General features: G+C 39.1%; 1 protein-coding gene across 2 annotated transcripts in view; it reads right to left on the bottom strand.

The window, feature by feature from the left end:
- Positions 1-22,032, bottom strand: part of dmd (dystrophin) — a 1,291,331-nt gene that overhangs the window by 902,948 nt on the left and 366,351 nt on the right. For both annotated transcript variants that reach the window (XM_048602828.1, XM_048602824.1), the window contains exons 27-28: positions 19,279-19,440; positions 4,703-4,831 (exon numbers count right to left, since the gene is read on the bottom strand). In XM_048602828.1, coding sequence (XP_048458785.1) covers positions 4,703-4,831; positions 19,279-19,440 — 291 coding nt within the window. The remainder of the gene's footprint in view (positions 1-4,702; positions 4,832-19,278; positions 19,441-22,032) is intronic.

The following is a 22,032-nucleotide window of genomic DNA, read 5'->3' on the forward strand; positions in this document are numbered from 1 at the left end:
GTCGGAATTGGACAAACACACTCCTGGGGGTGAGTACATGATCTTGTGAGAAATGATTGGGCTTATAATCCCAAAACATTTGGACAATGAAAGAAGATCTCACTGAAACATGTACAATTCTTAAGGAGTCTGTCAGGTGAGACGCTGGGAGAGTGTTTTCTCTAGCTGGAGTGGATATGACTGGGTGGGTGGTTGGTGACAGTCTCAGAACAAGGTACCAGCCACTTAAGAGTTGGAGTAATTGTTTCACTGCATTGGTTCTTTGGAAATCTCTACCCAAGAGTAAAAGGATTTTCAATTCAGTGAAAAATCACGACTGAGGTCAATAGATTTTGGGATACAAATGGGATTCAAGGGTATGGAGATAGATGAGTAAGCTGGGTAGAAGAGCAATCATGTTCTTTCTGAATTGCAGAAGTTTGAACTGCCCACTCCCGTTTGTATTTCTTATTTGTTTTGAGACAGTATGACCAACAATGTGACAGATAAAGAGGGAAAGAGATAAGACATACAGACAGCACACGAAACAATGATACACAGAAGAAAAAACAGTAATTCACGCAGGTGGGAGCAGGTGATCAAGTGGAGAAAAATTCCACGTACAGCAGGATGCCAATTTCAAGCTGTCAGCCTCTGAGGGTTCTGGAGGTAGATTTAGGGCTCAACAACCAAACATTCGCAGGAGTCTTGCTGACATTTAAAACCTACTGAGGCAAGTGTAGTGATTGGAACCAGGCCAGGTGGATCTCATTGACTATGAGATCCTTAATTGGGATTGTTAACCTGGGCCAATCAGGGAGCACTGGCTGACACATATAAACAGGAGATTCAGAAGCTCTGCCCAGTCGAGGGACTTCTTCTCCCATCATACCTGCTCCAACCCCTCTCCTGTTTGAGCTCCCACACCATAAGAGACCCTTGGAATTGCACCTTAGTACAATGACCTGTTGTGCCTATCAGGAAGCTGAGCCTGTCAAATTGACTGACATCTGGATGAGATTCTGCCAAAAAATAATGTATGATGTGCAGTTTCACAGGAAAACCCAGAGTTCTAGACGTTCCAAATGAAACTCCACCACCCTTTCACTGTAACCAGCATCTTAGATAACCAAATATCCTGCAGAGGTAAACATTAGTACAGATCAATAAATAGTGTGTTAATATAACGTTTATATCTTGGAAGTGAATGTGAACAGACTGTGTACAAGGGATTGCAAAAGAGGAAATCTTCTGGAACCTTATTGATTCAGGTCCCAGTTTAATTAGGATCTGACCTCACATGACTCCATTCACTCATGCACAGTAACTGTTATTAAAGGTATCACTAACAATTTAGTACACACATAGAACTTGTTAAAATTTGCATAAATAGGAAAGTTAGGAAATCTTTTATGTTGAGGTATCTAAAATGATAGTCTGTAAACTTGTGGCAATTGTTATTCCACACAATAAATGTCATTTGCCACAAACTCATGAAATATCATAGACTGAAGAACTGGGACATAACAATTAAACTCAAGACCTATCGTGTTCATATTAGAGGCAATGCATGGATTTAAACAAATGATTCTGCCATGATTTATAACCATATATTAATGGCCAATATATCCCTTCATTCCTTGGGGATGCTCCAACAACTGAGTCAAATCATAAACAACCAGAATGAAAGGCTGATTAAAATAAAAGCAATGAATTTAATCAAAAGTTGTTCCACAATTTATAATGTTAGTGCTTTTTCAGATGAAACTGTAGTGACAGCCTAAGCAAATGTAGGGACAGTACTTACTTTTTTTTGTAAATTAGGAACATGCTGAAAGATCTCTTTGGGGAAGAAATTGTAATATTACAGAATGTTCACATGCATCTGAGACAGTACAATTCGGTTAAAAATCTCGCTTGCTACTCAGTAATGTACAGACAGGCACGGCAAACAAGAAAGGTCGTCTTTCCATAAATTAAATGGAATATAATTTTGTAATTGATTTTAAATTGTACTTTTGCTGTGGCACTCTTAACAGCCATCAGATTTCAAAGTGTGAGCCAAAGATTAAAATAATAGTTGGTATAAATATCCCTTGGTACATTTGCTGACTTTCATTAAAACAAATTCTTACTGCATTAAAAAATATTTTAACAGCAGTAGATACAGCTATTCAACTTGGTAATGCCACGTTGAAGAGAATTCTAAACTTTCTTGTCTAACATCTGATTACTGAGCTGGAAACTGGCTGTCAAAGTGCTAACAAAGCAGCAGAAGTGGGTGACTGTCAGTGCAATTGCAATGTATGAAATTCAAGTCATAAAATTGCCTCCAAACGCTCTGTGGGTTCAAATGTGCTGAGTGAAAAACACATAGCATCATGCACTATGCAACAAAGCAATAAATTACAACAGCATACAATCAAAACAGGACAGATTATGATCCAACATGTTCACTGACACCCTGAATTAAACCGTCAACATTCAAGTACAAATGCTTAATATATTTCCATGTGATCCTAGACCTGCTGCCTTATAATAAAGGAGGTAATGCATCAGCTAAAATATCAAAAGATCTCCAACATGAATCTTTAGAGCATGAATTCAAAGCTTTTAACTTTTTTTATGCAACAAATGGGTGCAAATAAAGTTCAACAATTCTCCAGTGTTCACAGCTACCCAAACAACCAAACTGTGGGAAAAAGAATTTCTGCAGTTGATTACTCATTTGCTCTTCAGATACTATTGCATTTTAAGTACAGTCCAGTAGCACAGCTGTTTTCTGGTTTTTATACAAATTCTCATTCAAAAAGCAACCTTAGGATTTTTTCAGAAGTATCATGGTGACTTTACGTTCCAATTAAGATACCTGCATTCCAATGCGACAATAGATGAAAGCTCAAGAAATCTCTACTAAATTTCATCACCAGTTAGGCTAACAGTTATGATACTCCTATGGCTAAAATATGACTGACCAACATTAAATCCAATGAACATTTCTCAGACGGGCCATATGTACTGTTATACTTATTTAGAAGTTATTTAAATAATATTGCATTTCAGCAGCGATAGTAAACATGTCCAACTCTTTGGAAATCATCAGCTTCCTGCTTAGGATATGAAATAAACCTCTTCTGTGACAAATTAAAGAGATATTAGCATACCAAATTATCCACTAGTTACATTACAAGTAGCAGATATTGCAAGACAACTGATGAATACCAAAATCTAGTTCTGCATTTTTCCATTTCATGTCTGCCACTGAAATGTCCTGCACATTACTCATCTGTAAACCATGAAACCACAAGAGAACTGAACTAGAGAAACAGGTCTCTCACTTATATCATGCTATGAATGAATTTCGATTTGAAGTGACAGGATGATGATGATCATAAAAAGCTCAAGACTTCAAATCTTCCCACCATGTAATCACAGTGCGTGACAAGAAAGACTAAGTATTTTGAATAAAAATGAACTCTAGGATTTTTTCACATTTGTAGATAATCAATACTTGCATTCTTCTGGATTAATAGATTGTACAAACACAACTTGCATTATATAGCGTCTTTAATATAGTAAAAATGTCTCAAAGTATTTCATAGAAATGTTTTCAAACAACACTTAACACTGAACCACAGAACCAGATATTTGTACAAGTGATGAAAAGCTTGAGTGAATTAATGGAGAGGTTCAGTGATGAATTCCTGAGATTAGAGCTCAGAACACTGAAGGCATAGCTGTCGAAGGTGGAAAGTTTGAAAATCCTGAACATGCACGACATCAGAATTGGAGGAGCTTAGAGACATACAAAGCGAGATCACAGGGAACAGGAGGGGTGAGCCCACTGAACGATTTCAACGAAATGACTATTACGAGGGGGCATAATTTTAAGGTGATTGAAAAAAGTACAGGGGAGATGTCAGAGGTAGGTTCTTTACACAGAGAGTGGTGGGTGTGTGGAATGCGCTGCCGGCAGTGGTAGTGGAGTCAGGTGCTTTAGAGACTTTTAAGCGACTCTTGGATAGGCACATGGAGGATAGTAAAATGTAGGGTATGCAGGGAAGATTGATCTTAGTAGGATAATAGGTCAGCACAACATCATGGGCCGAAGGGCCTGTACTGTGCTGTACTGTTCTATGTTCTATGTTCTATGAAAAACTGACATTGTTTAAATTCAGGCCTTAGTGGAATGCAAAACATTGTAGTTTAGCAAGCACGAGTGCAATTCATGGACAGACAGCCAAGGTTTTGGTGAGATCAATAATAGACAGGATGCAAATTCAAATGCATGCCAATAGAGCACTGGAATAGTCATGTCTGAAGATAACAATTCAATGATGTATGGCAGAAAAGTGATCAAAATAATTAGTTATAGAGAAGCATAAATAATTCTAACACATGTTGCTGAGGCAGTATGTTTGAACATTACCATTACCTAGGATAATGATGCTTTCTGATACATCTCAGAGAGCTACCACTGTTACTAACTGGCACAGATTAAGACAATGCTGAGGGCTTGTCATAAACCTGAAGCATCATTACAAGAAAGTCTGAGTAAAATTTGTGACTTGGTATTCTCATGGAGTTATGTCTATCAACGATGCATACCCGTGTTGGACGCTTTCATTGTACAGCTTGTTAAGCTTCACCACATTCCATTATAATAATGCCGAAGAATATCACACTAATTTCTGTACTGTTCAGATTAATTTAAAATGATCACCTGCGCTATGTCGATCTGAGAAAGAACTCTCCCAGCGGATTTGCTCTGATCGACAGCTTCAGGACTCTGGACCCTTTTCTTCATTTCTTCCAAACTGATCTCGTGACTTGTCAATTCAGACTGGATTTTCTGTTTAAAAACCAAATGTGCAAAAATAGGGAGTATTATTATTTCATTATTTAAATTATTCATCATAGGGTTAATTAACCGTTCAGTGAGACATTGATTAGACATAACTAAAAGCAGTGATGTTGTCATTTACCTTATAATTAATGACAACAGCAATACTAATGTTGAAAGGAACTCAAGATATGATTTTCAATGGTGCATCTACAGAAGCAGAGCAGACTCCATGGGCTGAATGGCCTACTTCTGCTCCTATGTCTTATGGTCTTAAGCAGCAAAAACCCACCAGTCTAAATGCCTCAAGAAGTAGACAATTGCTGTTTTTGTTGCTTTTATTTTACACAATAGTGAAGAGGAAAAGGTCAGAAAAGTAAAGCAGCAACGATAAAATAACCGCATGTTGTTCCACTGATATTTCAACCTATAATAAAAATGGGGAGGTTTTTACAGCACTGAGAGCGCTTGGATATTTATCAGCATTATTTAACTGTGAATCAGTGTTACTCTCAGAGGATATAGAAGCTAGGGGTGTTGTGTAAAGGTATCAGAATCTGGGATTAATGTTGCCCTGAGTTTCACATCACAGAGCATATCTAGTGCAGTTTATGCCAAGTTAGAATATCCTGGAATTCTGCACCAGACCAAACTATAACACAGATATGCACACACGGAGAGGATAGATCAGTCCTTTCCCAAAATAACTAGAACTCAGGGCATGGTATATCAATGATTAACATGTATATCAGTATCAAATATGAACCCAAAATAATTAGTGTTACTTTGAAGTCTAAACTTGAAGATAGTTCTTGACTTTGCCTTCTCCTCTACCACCCTGTCTCAGTATGACATCAGACCACAGGATAAAAGATAACATATTTCACTAACTTCTCTCCCATTATATTTAATGCCCTCTCCAAGCTAATGCTATCTATCAGGCCTGCAAAATGTTCCCACAATCCATCCTTGACTAAACCACTGATGACCCAACCGGATCCTGTGTTAACTGATAATAGGATTGACTTTCGGAGCCATGAGGTCATGTTGCAGCTGTACAAAACTCTGGTGCGGCCGCACTTGGAGTATTGCGTACAGTTCTGGTCGCCGCATGAAAGGAAGGATGTGGAACCATTAGAAAGGGTGCAGAGGAGATTTACCAGGATGTGGCCTGGTATGGAGGGAAGGTCTGATGAGGAAAGGCTGAGGGACTTGAGGCTGTTTTCGTTAGAGAGAAGAAGGTTAAGGGGTGACTTAATAGAGACATACAAGATGATCAGAGAATTAGATAGGGTGAACAGCGAGAGCCTTTTTCCTCGGATGGTGATGGCTAGCACGAGGGGACATAGCTTTAAATTGAGGGGTGATAGATATAGGACAGATGTCAGAGGTAGGTTCTTTACTCAGAGAGTAGTAAGGGCGTGGAATGCCCTGCCTGCAACAGTAGTAGACTCGCCAACTTTAAGGGCATTTAAATGGTCATTGGATAAACATTTGGATGATAATGGAATAGTGTAGGTTAGCTGGGCTTCAGATTGGTTTCACAGGTCGGCGCAACCTCGAGGGCTGAAGGGCCTGTACTGCGCTGTAATGTTCTATGTTCTATGTTCTAATAATCATGGTTCCATTTGTTTTTAAATATGCCATCGACACTCCTCACCTCAACAAAAACAACAAGGGTCCTGGCCCGAAACGTCAGCTTTCCTGCTCCTCTGATGCTGCCTGGCCTGCTTGTTCATCCAGCTCTACACCTTGTTAACCCTGACCTCACTATGTTTACAATCACTGCCCCATCTCTATCTTCCTTTTCCTTTCCAAAGTCATCTTCTACCGGCAGGCCTATTTTTCCTGGAACTCTATGGCTCAATCCCTGTGGTGAGGTTTCTTTTCTGCCACAGCCTCAAAACTGCTACTGTCAAAGTTCAAGTGAAATCCTCTGTAACTGTAAAACCACCCTAAATTGGCCTTCTCAATCAGCTGGCAGCCTTTTACACAGTTGGCCACACCATCCTTTTCCAATGTTGCTCCATTGTTATCCAGCTTGGTGGTATCCTGTCACATGGCTCCATTTCTATCCATATAATTTGGCAGAAAAAGTGATTTCTCTTCCTGATTCTGCATGGTCACCTCTAGTGCCTCCTCAATGATCACTCCTCGGTCCCTCCTATTTTTCATCTACATATTGCCCATTGCAACATCACCTGAAAGCAGAGAATTAATTGTCATGGTTACACTTTTGCCATTCAGCTTAACCTGACCATCACCTCTCTCAACTTTTTCACGTTTGCTAAATTATTGGCCATTTATTTGACATCCAGGACTGGATTTCCTCCAATTAAATACTGGGAAAACCTGAATAAGTGTGCTTGTTCCAAACTCCATTCCTTCTCTCAATTCTTCGATCCCAAATCACTGAGTATTTGACCTTAGTGTCATAGTTTATGCAAAGACGCACCTTCAGGTGACATATTCTGCTATCACTGAGCCCATTAGTTTCCGCCATGCCTCAACACTCTTCAGAAACCTTCTTGCATGCCCATCATCTCTGGATATAAAAGTCCCAATGCAGGGCTGCCTAATCTCCAACATTCTCTCCTCTGTAATATTAAGGTTACCAAACTCTGCCATCTATGTCTTCATTTGAATTAAGTCTGGTTCACCCAGTTCAGTGATCTCTATCAAGATGACAAATCTCACTGAATTCTACTACAAATCTCACCATAGCCTACATTGCTCAGAACCTGGTAAGATTCTGCCCTGGGATTTTCGCAAGGAAAGCATTACAACTTTTTTATCTCATGTAGTTTTGTTGATAACAGGTAAATACTGAAAATTCAATTCAAAGTATCAAAATCCAAATCATTCTTTGGTCACAGCAGATTATTCAGTACTGTATATACATAATGCATAGTGTATTAGACAAGGTATAAAGCTGTGTTGAAATAGTTTTGCCAAGTGTCTTAGATTGTACACAAACCTGGTGATATCTTCTGGGCATGACAGAAACATTTCATCAGTACTGAACAACTTTCAGAGTTACAGCCCAAATGATAGCCTAGATTTTATACCAACAAAATTCACTGAGATTAGAAAGTCATTGCCTTAATAAGGTGTGAATTAATTAAAGCAGTTTGTGATTCCTTTCGTAGATTGAAGAATAACGCTTGGGGACTCAGCTGATTTTTGTGTTGTTACTTCATTATATGTTAAAGCTTCAAGTAACAACATATGATTAGTTCCCAGTTCCTATGCTAATATAATTTCCAATTGGTTAATTATTTTTAATGTAGTTCAAATATTTGAACTGAAAGGCAATTGACCGCAGTGAATAATTAACTTTGCTTTCACCAGTCGTTTATGGACTTCGATTTGATTGTGTATCGTCAAACTACCCAGCAGAGATATCTCCAAATCAGTTTAAAATAAAAATCAATGGCAAGATTCCCTCAAGGACGAAATGGAAAAATGCCAAGGATTTCATCTGAATAAAGTTGGCTAACTGTTATTGCTTTGACAGCACTGATTCTAAATGGTATCAGGGTTTTAGCACAAGAGGAGGATAGTGGGACCTTGCAGCACTGAATTAGTGGCCGATTTTACATTGCTCTCAGCAGCTCAGTCATCAAGGGGGAATACAGTAGGATCAGGTCAGTGATCAAGGAGGCAGTCAAGAGGATGAGGTGGGAGGCAGCAATCTAGTTTTAAACGAGCTTCCACATTCAGGTCAGATTTTTACAAACTTACCTTGTTCACTGATGACCAGCAATGGTGCATTTAATGAAAAACTAGTTTGATTGCATGTAAATGTGCTTTGTGAGAATGCACTTGGCTGCATAAAAATGCATTTGCAAGAGGTTTAACACCTAATTGACATATTTTCATGCTTTGGTTTAGCTTAGACACCATTTTAATGCCGGAAAGATGGCATAGCAGTATCATCACATTTATCGGACTCCATATTGCCTCCCCAGTGAATGTAGCCACAGTTGCCTTTATCTTTCACCATAAATCAGCCCTCTCAACACTACATCATCCTGGAAAATCAATGTCACACTTTCTACAGGCTGCCACCTTCTTCCAATAGTTTGAGCCTAAAGTTACACACAGCTTAATGACGTAACTAAACTGCCATTCTGTACATGACCTTTTTGTTTTATCTTCAATCCCTCATTGAACACTGCAGTCTCCCAACTCTGATCTCCTTTCAAAGTGGCGTTTCCCACAAGTTGTCCCACAATTGGTGATCATCAGTAGGATTCGATCAAAGTCAGTCCATCCAACCTGCCACATTTTTGTCTCCGGACTGATCCTAATTGTGGTAGGAAATCGAACCCTTTTGACTCAGTTGTTCACAACCTTGTAGCATGGGGGCCACATTTATGTTTTTCTCTCACTTCTGGGGGCTGGGCAACAAATTTCGGAAAGACAGGTTTGGCGCAGTCATAAACATTAATTTCAGGCAGAAAAGAACTATTTCAAAGCAATAAATCGAAATGAACATTAAAAAATGCCTAACAGCTGACCTAACTAACAAACCCTACATTTGCTTTTTTGGTTCAGAAGCAGGGCTAAGGAGAGAGAGGAAAAACTCGACCTGAATACCGGAGAAATGGGTGGGTTTAATTCACACTCCCATTGTGTTTGCCCTTGCTGGTGCACACTGAGCTGGTCATGGCTGAATTCACATGAAAGTGGGAGTTGAATGTGGGTTGCCTTTCAACCTGGAAATTCCTCCTCCTCCTCCACCAGCTTTGTGGACAGGTTTTTGGGAAATAAGTTGAAGGAACGGAAGAGTGGAGGTGTGTCCAGCTCTCACACAGTCCCAGGTTTTAAACGCTCTCTCCCTCTCTCATAGACTATCACTCTAACAATCACTCACTCACTTGGTCACACTCTCCCAGCCATAAACACTCCTCTCCCCCTCACACTCACACTCTAAGTCTCTTAACCTTGTGTTGTCTAACACATGGCACAAAGAGAAATGGTAAACTGGAAATTCTGCTCTTTTGTTTATGTCCTAACTGTCCTCTTCGCAGGTACCCAATCTGTATGAAATACCATGGACATACTCTTGCCCTTGTTAATTTGTTTTGTATTGGTTCTTGATTGATGTATATGATCATGCCACCTACCCACTCTTCTCTCTGCACAATTACATTATTATTGTGTTTTTACACATAATGAGCAATTCCACTTCCTGTTCCTGGATGCCACCTTCTCTGTGTGATTTATTTCCTTCAGTTGTTGACCTCATATTATATATTTCATATGAAATACCAATTTGTCAATTCAGGAGATCTCTGTACTGCTTCCTGAAACTTATCCTGCCACAAAAGTGACAGTGTGTGAGAAAGTGTGATCAGGTGGTCAGAGGCAGTTGCTACATGTTTGATCATCAGAGTCAGGGAACAATCATTGTACAGTACATGGTTGTTGCTGTCAGTGAAGCAACTCCATTCAAACTGTTGAGAATAGAAGCCATGTGATGATCAAGTCCAACCACAACTTCCTGACAGAGTAGGAACAGTGCTGTCATGCAGAGAGGGAACATTGAAATGTCATACAGGATGACCTATCTACTCTATTACAAGTTGTGGCCTGTTCAACTTGCTGGTAATCAAAAGGGATTCAGCAGCTACTGTGCTCTTGCTTATAGCCTGCATTTTGCAACCGCACATTGTCTTCATTCCTGCATTGACAAAGGCTAATAAATATTTCAAGTACACCTTCAAGTTTTATAAATATATTACACTCAATGACTGAAGTATTCCTTTAAACGTGAGCTCCTAGGCCCATTTTCCTAACTGTTGGTGCAAGATCAAAACTGTTCGGAGATGGTTTAACTCTCAAAATTAAACTTATCTAGATCCAACAATGATCATTAGCATAGATATTTCCAGTTTTAAAAATTGTGAGTTTAAAGTCTGATTTTTCTAAAACTAAACCAATGTTATAGGATCCAGTTGGTGGCATGACAATCAGGAAGATCGACCTCAAACCTAATTCCCATACATTGTTAGGCCCAATTTTTTAAGGTGCAAGTTGGTTCACAAGACTTTGTTATTTTCCAAGTACAAATCTAATTTAAAATGATTTTGATTTGGATTACATTGTATTGCAAATTATTGATTTAAAACCAACTCTGGAACTGATCCATTGAAGGGCATATCAACAACATCTATAAGCATTGTAAAACATTCCAAGGTGCTTCATGTGATCAAATAATACTTGGAATTGAGCTATGCAATGAGATATTAGGGCAGGTAACCAAAATTCTGGGCAAAGATGTAGGTTTCTATGAGTTTCTTTAAGGAATAAGGAGAGGTAAGGGTGTTTCGGGAGGAAATTCCTGACCTTAGGCTCTAGGCAGCTGAAAGCATGAGTGCCACTGGTATAAGTGATTATAACAGGGATAGAAACAGAATTGGAAGAAGGCAGATATACTGAAAAATTTCAGAGCTGGAAGACATTAGAGTTACATGGAAGAGCAAGGCTAGGAAAGATTTGTAAACAAGCGTGAGACACTTAAGTTAATGGGATTACTTGCCTGTGACCTAATGTGGGTGATATGTATGAAGAGTCTTGGCGCAAGTTAGGACACAGACAGCAAGGATTCAGATGGCTGTAATTTTATGTAGGGTAGGAAATGCAAAACCAGCTAGAATGCTTTGAAATACTGAAGTCTAGAAGTAACACAGGCACAAATGAAAGTGTCAGTTGTAGATAAACTGAGCTGGGGCAATATTACGGAAGTGGAAATAGGTTGTTCTAATGATAGTGTGAACAGAAATTCAGAGGTCTGCTTCTACTTCAGACAGTTTCCATGAAGAGGGTTGGGGGTGGTAGCTCAGGACCAGAGTTTGTGTCAGGAATCAAAGACACTGGTTTTGGTTTTGTTCTTCACAATATTAGGCACTGTCAGATGGATTAATACTGATAACTCAGGTAAGGAAAGTGTATAAAATGCAAGTAAACGTAATTATAAAAGCACTTCAGCTATTTGATTAGTGTCCTGCCATAAAACAAAAATTCAACATGGGTATTACATGTAGATGACATTGGTGCAAGTGTTAAAGATCTGTGGTCTCTCTTACAAGAGCTCTACTTATAGTTAAGAATATATACACATTGGATCTTCTCACAAGTTTAGAGTTTTTGCATCCTTCAAGATTTCTCCAATCAGTCATGTGCTCAGTGTTGTAGCCATACTGGAGCAGCTTGGTTAGGGGCAAGACAAGCTCTGGAGTACAAGTCTTCAGTACTACTGCCAGAATGTAGCCAGAGCAGCATCTAGTGCCTTCAACTGATTCACAAATACTTCTCAGAAAGCACAGAGATGTGTTGTTCATCTCATTAACTTGGAACCGATTTGAATCCAGCTGAGGTCGACTATTTTGTGGCATTTTAAAGGATCCTTCCTGATAATCCATTAACATGGGATGCCAGAGTTTAAAGGAGTAAAGGACACCAGGATAAATTCAGATGTCATAAGTATATGTCACTAAAAGAAAAATATAGGATGGAGAAAAGATGAAGGGAAATAAGAGTTTCAGTATTTTATGTTCCTGAAAAATGATTTATAATAGAAATCTGTAGAATGGTGTTCAAGTTTTTCTGCAATAGAGGGTAATCACGGACTTTAAAATAGAGGGCACTATAGGTGTAAGCCCTGAAATCACTCAGGAAATTATTTGGTGCAACTTGTGAGATGTCTGGATTTTAGAAAAGATTGGTGTAATCTCCTTGTGATCAAGTTGAACAACCCCCATAGAAGTTGTTTCTTTTCAGTGTGCTGCTGTGGAATGACAATCTGCTGAAGTTGAATTGAGAAGAAAGGAAAATGTACAAGAATTCTGATGGAAGAGACGGAGATAAGTTTCAAAAGGAAATCTGGGACAGGAAGAAAATGTTAAAACTGAGATATATAGTTCTACTTAGTGTCTGCATAACATTCATAAAAGAAGTGTAGTCATGCTGTGAATTGAGATATTGAATGATTATGGGGTGCCAAAGGTATCAGGGAATATACGTGTACTGTGCTTTACATTTTACTGCAACTTCTTCATCACATTTCAGCATTAGCTTCAAACAACCAGACGGTGGTGTGCAAAGCCCATTCTATTTATCACAAAAATATAATAAATACATGACAACCTCAACATTATTTTTACTCTGAACAATACTTGCCAAACTAATTGTTGCACTGAGAATTACAGTTAGCAGTATTTTATGTTTGGGAAATTAAAGAAAATATTTTTTTGAATTGAATTTAAAAAAAGTTCTTTTGACTGCTGTGAAGTCTATGCTTTGTATTATCCGAACAGCAATATCAGATATACCCAGGGAAAAGAATCAAATCCATTGTTTCTTTAATGGAAAAGTACGTTTGATCTTTAACCCGATACGTGGATTGCATGATCAATGAAGAAATTCAAGGTTTAAGAGGGATTAGTGATTTTCAAGAATGTCTTTCGAAGTGCATTTTTCTTTTGTTTTAGAAAAGGAGTTTAAATCTTACAAAATACATTTTTTTGCTGTAATACCATGCACTGCTTAAGATATTCTGTTCCATAACGAGACATTAGGAAAAATCTATCTTAAACAGGGTTGAATTGTCATTTTGGTTCCACTCCCAAGAGTTGTTTTAAACTGTCACTAAAGATTGCTCTATTTAATTATTCTTGTTTCAGTCCTTTGCTTTCCATTGTGTTCTCACAATTGCACTTTCTCTGTTCAGCACAGACACAATGGGTCAAATGGCTTCAATTCATGTTGTACATTTTCTCAGATATGATTCTCTTAAAGTTGTATTCATCTTCTACATTTGACTATTCCCCATTTCAAAGCTCACGTGCATGCATACTGGACAGATTCAGGCCGTTTTTCAGGTACTGCTCGTGATGCCACTCTTTTATTCAGGCTAAAGCAATTGCCTTTGGATATTTCCTTTACACCATGTGTGTAGCGGCCTTGAGATGGCTCTGTCAGTCACTGCCACATCAACTATCATCATGCACTTTTTAATGTTCTTTTGACCAAGCTAAAACAGGAGGAAATATTGATGAAGTGCATAGCCACCCCACACAGGCCACAGACAACTTGTTTTCCCAACGTAGGGAATGGATTCATTTCTCCATGGAAAATCACAGCTATATCGACGATCCCTGTACTTGTAACAAGTGCATGAAATAACTTCAAGCTGAAGGCATATCAAATTGGTATCACACGTGTGGCCACACTGGCCCCACAAAAAGTGGGCAACAAAAGTTGGCAACACCAAAGCATTTTATGAAGTAGCTGGGTGTAAGTATAGAATTGTACACCACTTGTCTTTTAAACTTTAGTTGCTGTATGTAACACTTTATTTTTGGTGCCTGTCTTTTTAATTATTTGGTGCCCGTCCGTTAGTTTATTTGTTTTGCATGATCATGTACATGCATTATCCTAGAATACTGCCTCTGTAGTACTTTGCAGTTTTCTGCGCAGCAACAGTTCTGGGGAGCTTTAGCAGGTACAGGATTGGCACGGGCAGGCAGTGAGATCCACAAACAAGTAACATTTCTCTACACCTGTCTTGCTCTTCCCCATTGTGACATCAATGACACCTCACATTTATTTTGTCTCTTCTAACCTGTAGATACAGCAAAGCACAAAACAATGTTGCAAAGAAATCAAGTGTTGAACCAAAGAATATTTAAAGAGGTAGGTTTCAGGAAAGCTTATACAGTGAAAAGGATGGTAAGAAGGAAGGCAATTTGAATGCATGGGATGTCAGTAGCTGATGGTATGATTGCCGATAATAGAGAGAGGTATGCACAACAGACTGCAGATGGAATGTGAGCCCGATGGAATAATGGAGATATGGAGGAAGTTACAATCACAGGAAAAGAAAGTTATGGAGGAATTTAACCAAAAAGGTGAAACATTACATTTAACCCATTTAAAAGCTGTGAATCCATGAATCGCAGGAAGAACGAGACAAATGAATAGTTGTGGAAATGAATAAGGATAGCAGAATGTGGAACAACCTGAAGCTTATGCAGTATTGGAAATCAACCACAAGAGTGACCAAGTCATGGAAATGGGCATCGGCGGAAGATGGGCTGAAGATAAAGCAGAGACAGATGACGTAAGTTAAGTGGAGGTGGTGATGGGTTGGAAATGTACGACTGTGTTTTTGCCTCTTAATGCAAGCAAGACTGAGATCAAGGGAAATAAACTAGAATTTCTGACTACAAATTTCAATTTGTAGTGCATTTTTGACTGTGCTATTTGTACGTGGCCTTTACAGAATCAGGAAGGTCTTCAGTGTGATCCTCACACGCATACCTTGTAAGGTCAGCATCATCATCGAGAATCAAAAGGACAGTTGCATTTACTTCCCCATGCTTATGACAGGATGTGGCATGTTAACACAAATATACAAGATAGGCTGGTTGGCAGAAAACAGAGGATGTGTACAAAATGGTCATTGCCTGATTTGTAGGATGGCTGAGTGGAGTGTTGGGACCTCAACTTTTTAAAATTCAAATTAATAACATATAGGAGGGGCATGAAAGCAATGTAGCTAAATCTGCAGATGACACAAAGTTCGACACAAAAGTATCTTTTGAAGAAGTAAAAAGGGATTTACAGAATGAATGGGTTAAAAAAAATGGCAGATGGAGCATAATGAGGGGAGAAAGGGAATTTGTTCACTTTGGCAGGAAAAAAAATTACTTCTTCCATGGAGAATGACTGCAGACTTCTAAGATGCAGAGGGATTTAGGTGTTCTAGAGCATGAGACACAAAACAGTTAGTAAGTAAGTACAGCATGTAACCAAAAAAGTTAATGGGATGCTATCTTTTATTACGAGGAGAATTAAATTTTAAAAAAAGTAATGATGAAATGCTTCCGTTGTACATGGTGTTGGTGAGACAACATCTGGAATACAGTGTGCGATTTTGAGTTCCTTATTTAGGGCAGGATTTAAACGTTTTGGAGGTAGTTTAGGAGTGGTTTGAGCAGGTTGCCTTCTGACTATTGGTTGTATGGGCAGGGCTCAATACAACTGGATGAAAGATGAGTGACTTGATTTAAGTGTGGAAGTTCCTGAATGGCCTGGACAAGATGGACATTCAAATGATTTCCTGTTGTGCATTAATTCAGAGCTAGAGGGCGCTCTTTTAAGCTTAGGAATCACCCTTTCAGAACAGAGTTGATTTTTTTTTTCCCCCTTTCAGGAGGTATATTACTACCTCTGAAAGTTGGGAATTCTGCCGGAGAAGGTGGTGGAAGTGAGTCACCGATTTTTTTTGAGAGAGAGAGGTGGACAGATTCATGTTAAGGAGGGAATCTAATGATATCTGGTTTAGACGGGAATGTGGAATTCCAAACAAAACCAAATAAGCTACGATCTTGTTGAATGGTGAAGATTGTGCAAGGAGCTGATTAGTCCGCTCCTATTTTGATCTTTTGGTTTTGAAGCCTCAAAACACTCAAGAGGATTTGACTCTTGGTAACTATTAAGGGAAGCTTTCTGAAGAGTCTAGAACATTATGAAAGGTAGATGTTAACTGTTTGGCAACTTCAAATGCCATTGTTTAATGATGTATTCTGATTATGTTTATTCTGAATACACGAACATCAGCTAGCAGCAAAATGTCACAACAAACTTTCCTTAATATTGGTACACTCAGACAATGAAGGCCATCAGTTTAATTGAGACATCGTAACCATGGTAGCCCAAGCCAAACACAGACATGCACGGGAATTCCTACAGGCATGGTTCTCCACCTATAATGCAATCAACATCTAGAATTGGAACCCATATATAAACCCATACAGAACAAAACCGGAAATGACGCTACTCACATAACAGACCAGACAATATAAATTCCAAGTGGAGTAGAATAACACCGCTTCATCGGAAGCTTCACTGATGATGTCACCTGGCATGGTGATGAAATGCTTAAATGAAAGCAAGCCAGCTCAGCGAGCAAGTCAACAACCTCATCCACAACCTGAGCTACAGATCTGTGCTAAAACTTTAAATGGTGCAAGATATTCTTTGATGGTGACAGGACAAGTTGAGAACATGTCTTATATAGCATATGGCAACCTAACCTCTCTCCTGGGCAGAGAGAATAAAAGCAAGAAAACTATGTTAAATCTATGCCAAACACTGGTTCAACCTCAAATGGAGACTTGTGTCCAGTTCTGGGCACCAAATATTTAGGAAAGATTTGAAGGCATTAAACAGGAGGCAGAAAGGATGAACAAGAATGTTTACAAGGATAAAGAAATTTAATTAAGTAAACATATTGGTGAAGTTGAGGTTGTTCTCTGTGGGGTAAAGGAGATTTGCTGGAGTTATTCAAAGTCCTAAGGGAACAAAAACAGATAGGGAGACATTGTAGGTGGAAGCATCAAAAGCCAATGGACACAGATTTAAAGTAGTCAGCAAAAGAAGCAATGGTGACATGGTGAAAAACCTTTTTTGCCGTATGAAAGATTAGAATCAACATTTCCTGAAATTCTTTTCGCTTGCTGCTCTGCAGATGTCCAAGGTCCACATACGAGGCAGTGGCTTCCAGGTAGCGGAAGTCATTCATTGACACAACAACTGGAGTGCAAGGAGTTGCACTCCACGCAGAAATATTGGTCAGGATTTAAAAAGTGCCTCCTGAATGTGGTGGAGAGACGTTCAATGGAGATATAAGAGAGGGAGTAGGGCCATTATGTGAGATTTAAAAACGTGCAGTAAAGGTTTGGAAGTAGCACAAAGTGAATTGCAGCTTTAGCGAGGCAGCTTGGATACAATAAGCTGTTACCTGTCATGTAACCATTTTATGAAAGGGGCTTTCTATCATGGATGTTGCAAGTGGATAAGTGTGTTTTTGCAACTGCTTATCACTTACATTTACATTTCTTCATTGGTTTTTTTTTCAACATTAAGTACTTAAATACGACGGCTCTGTCATTATTACAAATTATTCTTTTTCACGTCCATAATCTTTGTCTGCCCAGAGAAAATACGGGTTATTTTGCAATGCAGGATTGATAGGAGGCATGGAGGGCAGACGTAAGGTTTTATTGTGTATTTGGGCATGGGCAGAGAGAGGAGCATTAAGGCAGTATGGTGGTAGGGGTAAATATAGAATGAAAATGTCATGGAAATATTGGGACACATGGAAAGAGTTGGGTGATAGTTAAAACATGGCACACATGGGCAGAGGTGTCAGATTTAGGTTTATGTACTAAGGAAAGAGCAAAACTCTATTTTCTACGGCATAAGATGAGAAAACTAGCCCGTGGTCTTGGTACAGGATATGGATTCCAAAAGTCCCTTTGAAATGGACAGATGTTGAAGTTTTGAACAATTTGAACCAGCATGAGGCTGTTCCTGGAAAGGGGTGTTATCCTTCTTGAGGAAACTGAACTTGGTGGAGGAGGAGAAAGTACAGTTATTCCAATGTATAGCTGAAAGAAATTGGAGCTTAGCCAAGATCAGACAGGTAGGGAGTGGAGATGTCAAAAGGGAAAATGGAATTTTAGCATTCAATGTCATCGGTATACATGTCAAAGCTGACTCCATCGCTATAGGTCATGTTATGAGTCAGGGAGGTGGAGTCCACGGATCTAGATGAAGAATGTAAAGGAACCACGAAGAAATCCTCAGGAATTCAAAAGCAATAATCTGCAACACTAGGCACAAAAATAGAATGATGCAATAGCAGTTCTACCGAGCTGGACAGTGGAGAAAGGTTTTTCTAACAGGATGGTATGGGGATTTACCGCGTCTGACTAGGTGCCTTTGCACTTGAGAACTTGAAGTTAGGTCACAATTCTGAACTTTTATACGATTAAAATCAGCTAGGAAGAGAACATGGTTGGTCATGGATCACTCAAAATGAGGCATTCATTGGGTATTCTATAGAAAAGTAACTGACATATGCACAATGAAAACATCAATTGAAGAGTGGATATATTAGAGGAGTGGGAGAGGTAATTGATACAAAGAACAAAATGAGTAGACAGTTAGCAGACCCCTCTGGGTACCCATGAACTCGTGAGGAAAGAATGAAAAGATGAACCATGAATGACAGCATATTTAAGTGATTTGAGAGGGAACTGGATAACCATGAACAAACTGCTGCCAACAACAGAAGATAGATAATTGAAATGCTATCCCAGATATATATGCAGCAAAACTAGGAAAGGCAACGTGCGTGTACAGTTTCTGTCAGAGCACCATGTTTTTGAAGGTCCTTTCATTTTACATGGGAAGAAAAGCAAACGTAATAAAGAATGACATGCCTCGAATACTTGTATTTGAGAAATCCATCAAACAATAGGTCTGCTTGATTCCTCTCTTCCTTCTAATTTAGAAATCATTTCTTTTCTCTCTCAGTTCTAAAAAAAATGTTCTGCTGATTTACAATCTAACTTTAAGTAAATAGCTTTCTGACATACCTGAGCTTCTTGAGGGACCTGAGCTGCGTCAATTCTGTCAGCAATGTATGACGTTAGCTGTTTGTCAATCAATGCAAGAGATTCTTGGATTAAACGAAGGGTTTTGTCTGTCTCCTGTGCTGATTGAATGCTCTGTTCAAGGACTTTCTGTCTTCTTACAGCCTGGAAGGGTCAGGGAAAAACAAGTCATTAACACTCTGCTTCATCTCTCGCATCAGCAGAACTCCAAGATCTTTCGAGAATAACAATCAGCAGTAACTTATTGAAAAAAAACAAAGTTTCTTACTTGTTTTTTTGTTCATTTCAATTCCACAATGCTCCATAGAAAAGGCTAGTGCATGCACTGTGGTTTAAAAAGTAGAATAGTCAGGATAATTTTCCAAGTACAGAGGAAAGCAAAGAGTGGGTGCTAACTCGATTTGAATAGCAATGTACTAGCAACATTCAAGTGTTCTCAGCAAGCTCATTTGCATCATTAATCAGAGATCCAGGTCAAGTATAAAGAGCACACTAATAGCAGGAAGGAAAAACAACAAATGAGTGAGAATTAAAGGATTGTGTCAGTTGAAGAACACAAAAAATGATAAGGTGTCATATCATGTTAAAACTTGGATTGAATGTCAGAAGTTCTTCATTGACAATGAAGCACCTTAACATGTGCCTCAAATGCGAAAGGCATTATATACACTTTTTTTTAGCCAAGTTTCCGACTGCAAAGAAATTAAGACAATCAAAATATGAAGGGAAAGGAAGACTTCTTTGCAGATTTAAGTGAAAAGAGTGAGTGAAATTGAAGGCCAAGGCTGAATAATGCTATCATGCATTGCATCAGCCTTATGCTACACTGACAGCAGGAATCTGCAACCACCTCAGTTAGCTCACGATTCAAATGGCAGCTCCCTAAGCTTTGTATAGTGCAACAACATCTGCAAATACAGTTGGTTGCCTGTTAGCAGATGTGATCGCCAAGACTTTGCAGTATAGGGATAGGTAATGGGGTTTGCAAAGAGGTGAAAGACAGCGGGAGATCTTGGAAACTCCCTTTGACACTATTTTTTTCCAGAGCAGCTGATGACAATCTTGATCATTGACAGCAAGACTATCAATGCCTGCAACTCTTGAATCTCCTGTGGAGCAAGGCTGAGATGTGATCTGAGACTGACAAAACACAAAATAGAGAGCTGCAGGCTATTTGGCTCTTTGATGCTGCTCCACCAATGAATACGATTATGGCAGACCATCAGACCTGTTCCCGCTTTCTCCCATATCCTTGATCTCGTGATCATCGAAAACACCCTTTCCGCATCTGGCTAATCCTATTAGTATCTTATAGGTTTCTATGAGTTTTCCCCCTCATTCTTCCAAACTCCAATGACATAGTTCTCGTGATCCGATCTCTCTTCGTATATCAGTGCTGCCACCCCAGGAATCAGTGCGGCAAACCTTTGTTGCACTCCCTCCATAGCGAGAATAACTTTCCTCAGGTAAGGAAACCAAAACTGCACATAATACTCCAGCTGTGGTCTCACTGAGACCCTGTAAAATTGCATCAGATCATTCCTGCTCCTGTATTCAAAACCTCTTGCTATGAAGGTAAACATACCATTTGCTTCTTCATTGCATGCTATACCTGTACGCCTACTTTCAGCAGCTGGTATAGAGGGTCTCACCGCACTTCCCCTTTCCCAATCTATCATCATTCGGATAATAATCCGGTAGCAAAATCAAGGTGGCGAAATGGATAACCTCATAATTCACTCACATTATACTTCATCTGCCATGCACTTGTCCACTTACTCACCTTGTCTAAATCATACTGAAGCATCGCTACATCCTTCTCTCAGCTTACATTCCTACCCAGTTTTGTGTCATCTGCACAATAGATATGGAGATAGTACATTTAAACCATGAATATATGTTATGATTAACTAGGGCCCAAGCACTGATCTCTGTGATACACTTCCAGTCACTGCCTATCACTCCAAAATGGACACATTTCTTGCTGTTCTTTGTATCCTATCTGCCAACCAACTCTCTATCCATGTCAGTACACTACCCTCATCCATGCACCTTACTTTTACATGCAAATCTCTTAGGTGGGACATAATCCAAAGCTTTCTGAAAATCCAAACAAATAGCATTCACTGGTTCCCCATTATCAACTGTACTAGTTACATCCTCGAAAAGTTCCAGTAGATTTGTCGAATACGATTTCCCTTTTATAACTCATGTTGACTCTGTCAATCCTGTCCCTGTTTTCTAAAAGTTCTGCTATTAGATCTTGATAATAGAATCTAGCATTTTCACCTCTACCAATGTCAGGCTAACCAGTCCATAATTCTCTATTTTCTCTCTCCTTCCTTTTTTAAACTAGTGAGGTTACATTAGCAACCCCCTATAACCATATATCCATGTATAACAATCCAAAGGGAGTGCTGCAGAGACTATCGAATCTTGAAAGATCACTACCAATGCATTTATTACTTCCAGGGCCACTTCCTTAAGTACTCCAGAATGTTGATGGTCAGGCTCTGGAGATTTATTGGCCTTTAATCTCATCAATTTCTGCAACATCATTCCCCTTTAATACTGATTTCCTTCAGTTCCATTCTTTCAAGAGTATCTGTGTTCCTCAATATCTTTGAGACATTATCTGTGTCCTCTTTTGTGGAGACAGAATAAAAGTAAACATTTATTTGGTTTAGAGATAGTAGGAACTGCAGATGCTGGAGAATCCGAGACAACAAGGTGCAG

Source organism: Rhincodon typus, chromosome 11 (genome assembly GCF_021869965.1).
Source record: "Rhincodon typus isolate 14 chromosome 11, sRhiTyp1.1, whole genome shotgun sequence".
Taxonomy (NCBI): domain Eukaryota; kingdom Metazoa; phylum Chordata; class Chondrichthyes; order Orectolobiformes; family Rhincodontidae; genus Rhincodon; species Rhincodon typus.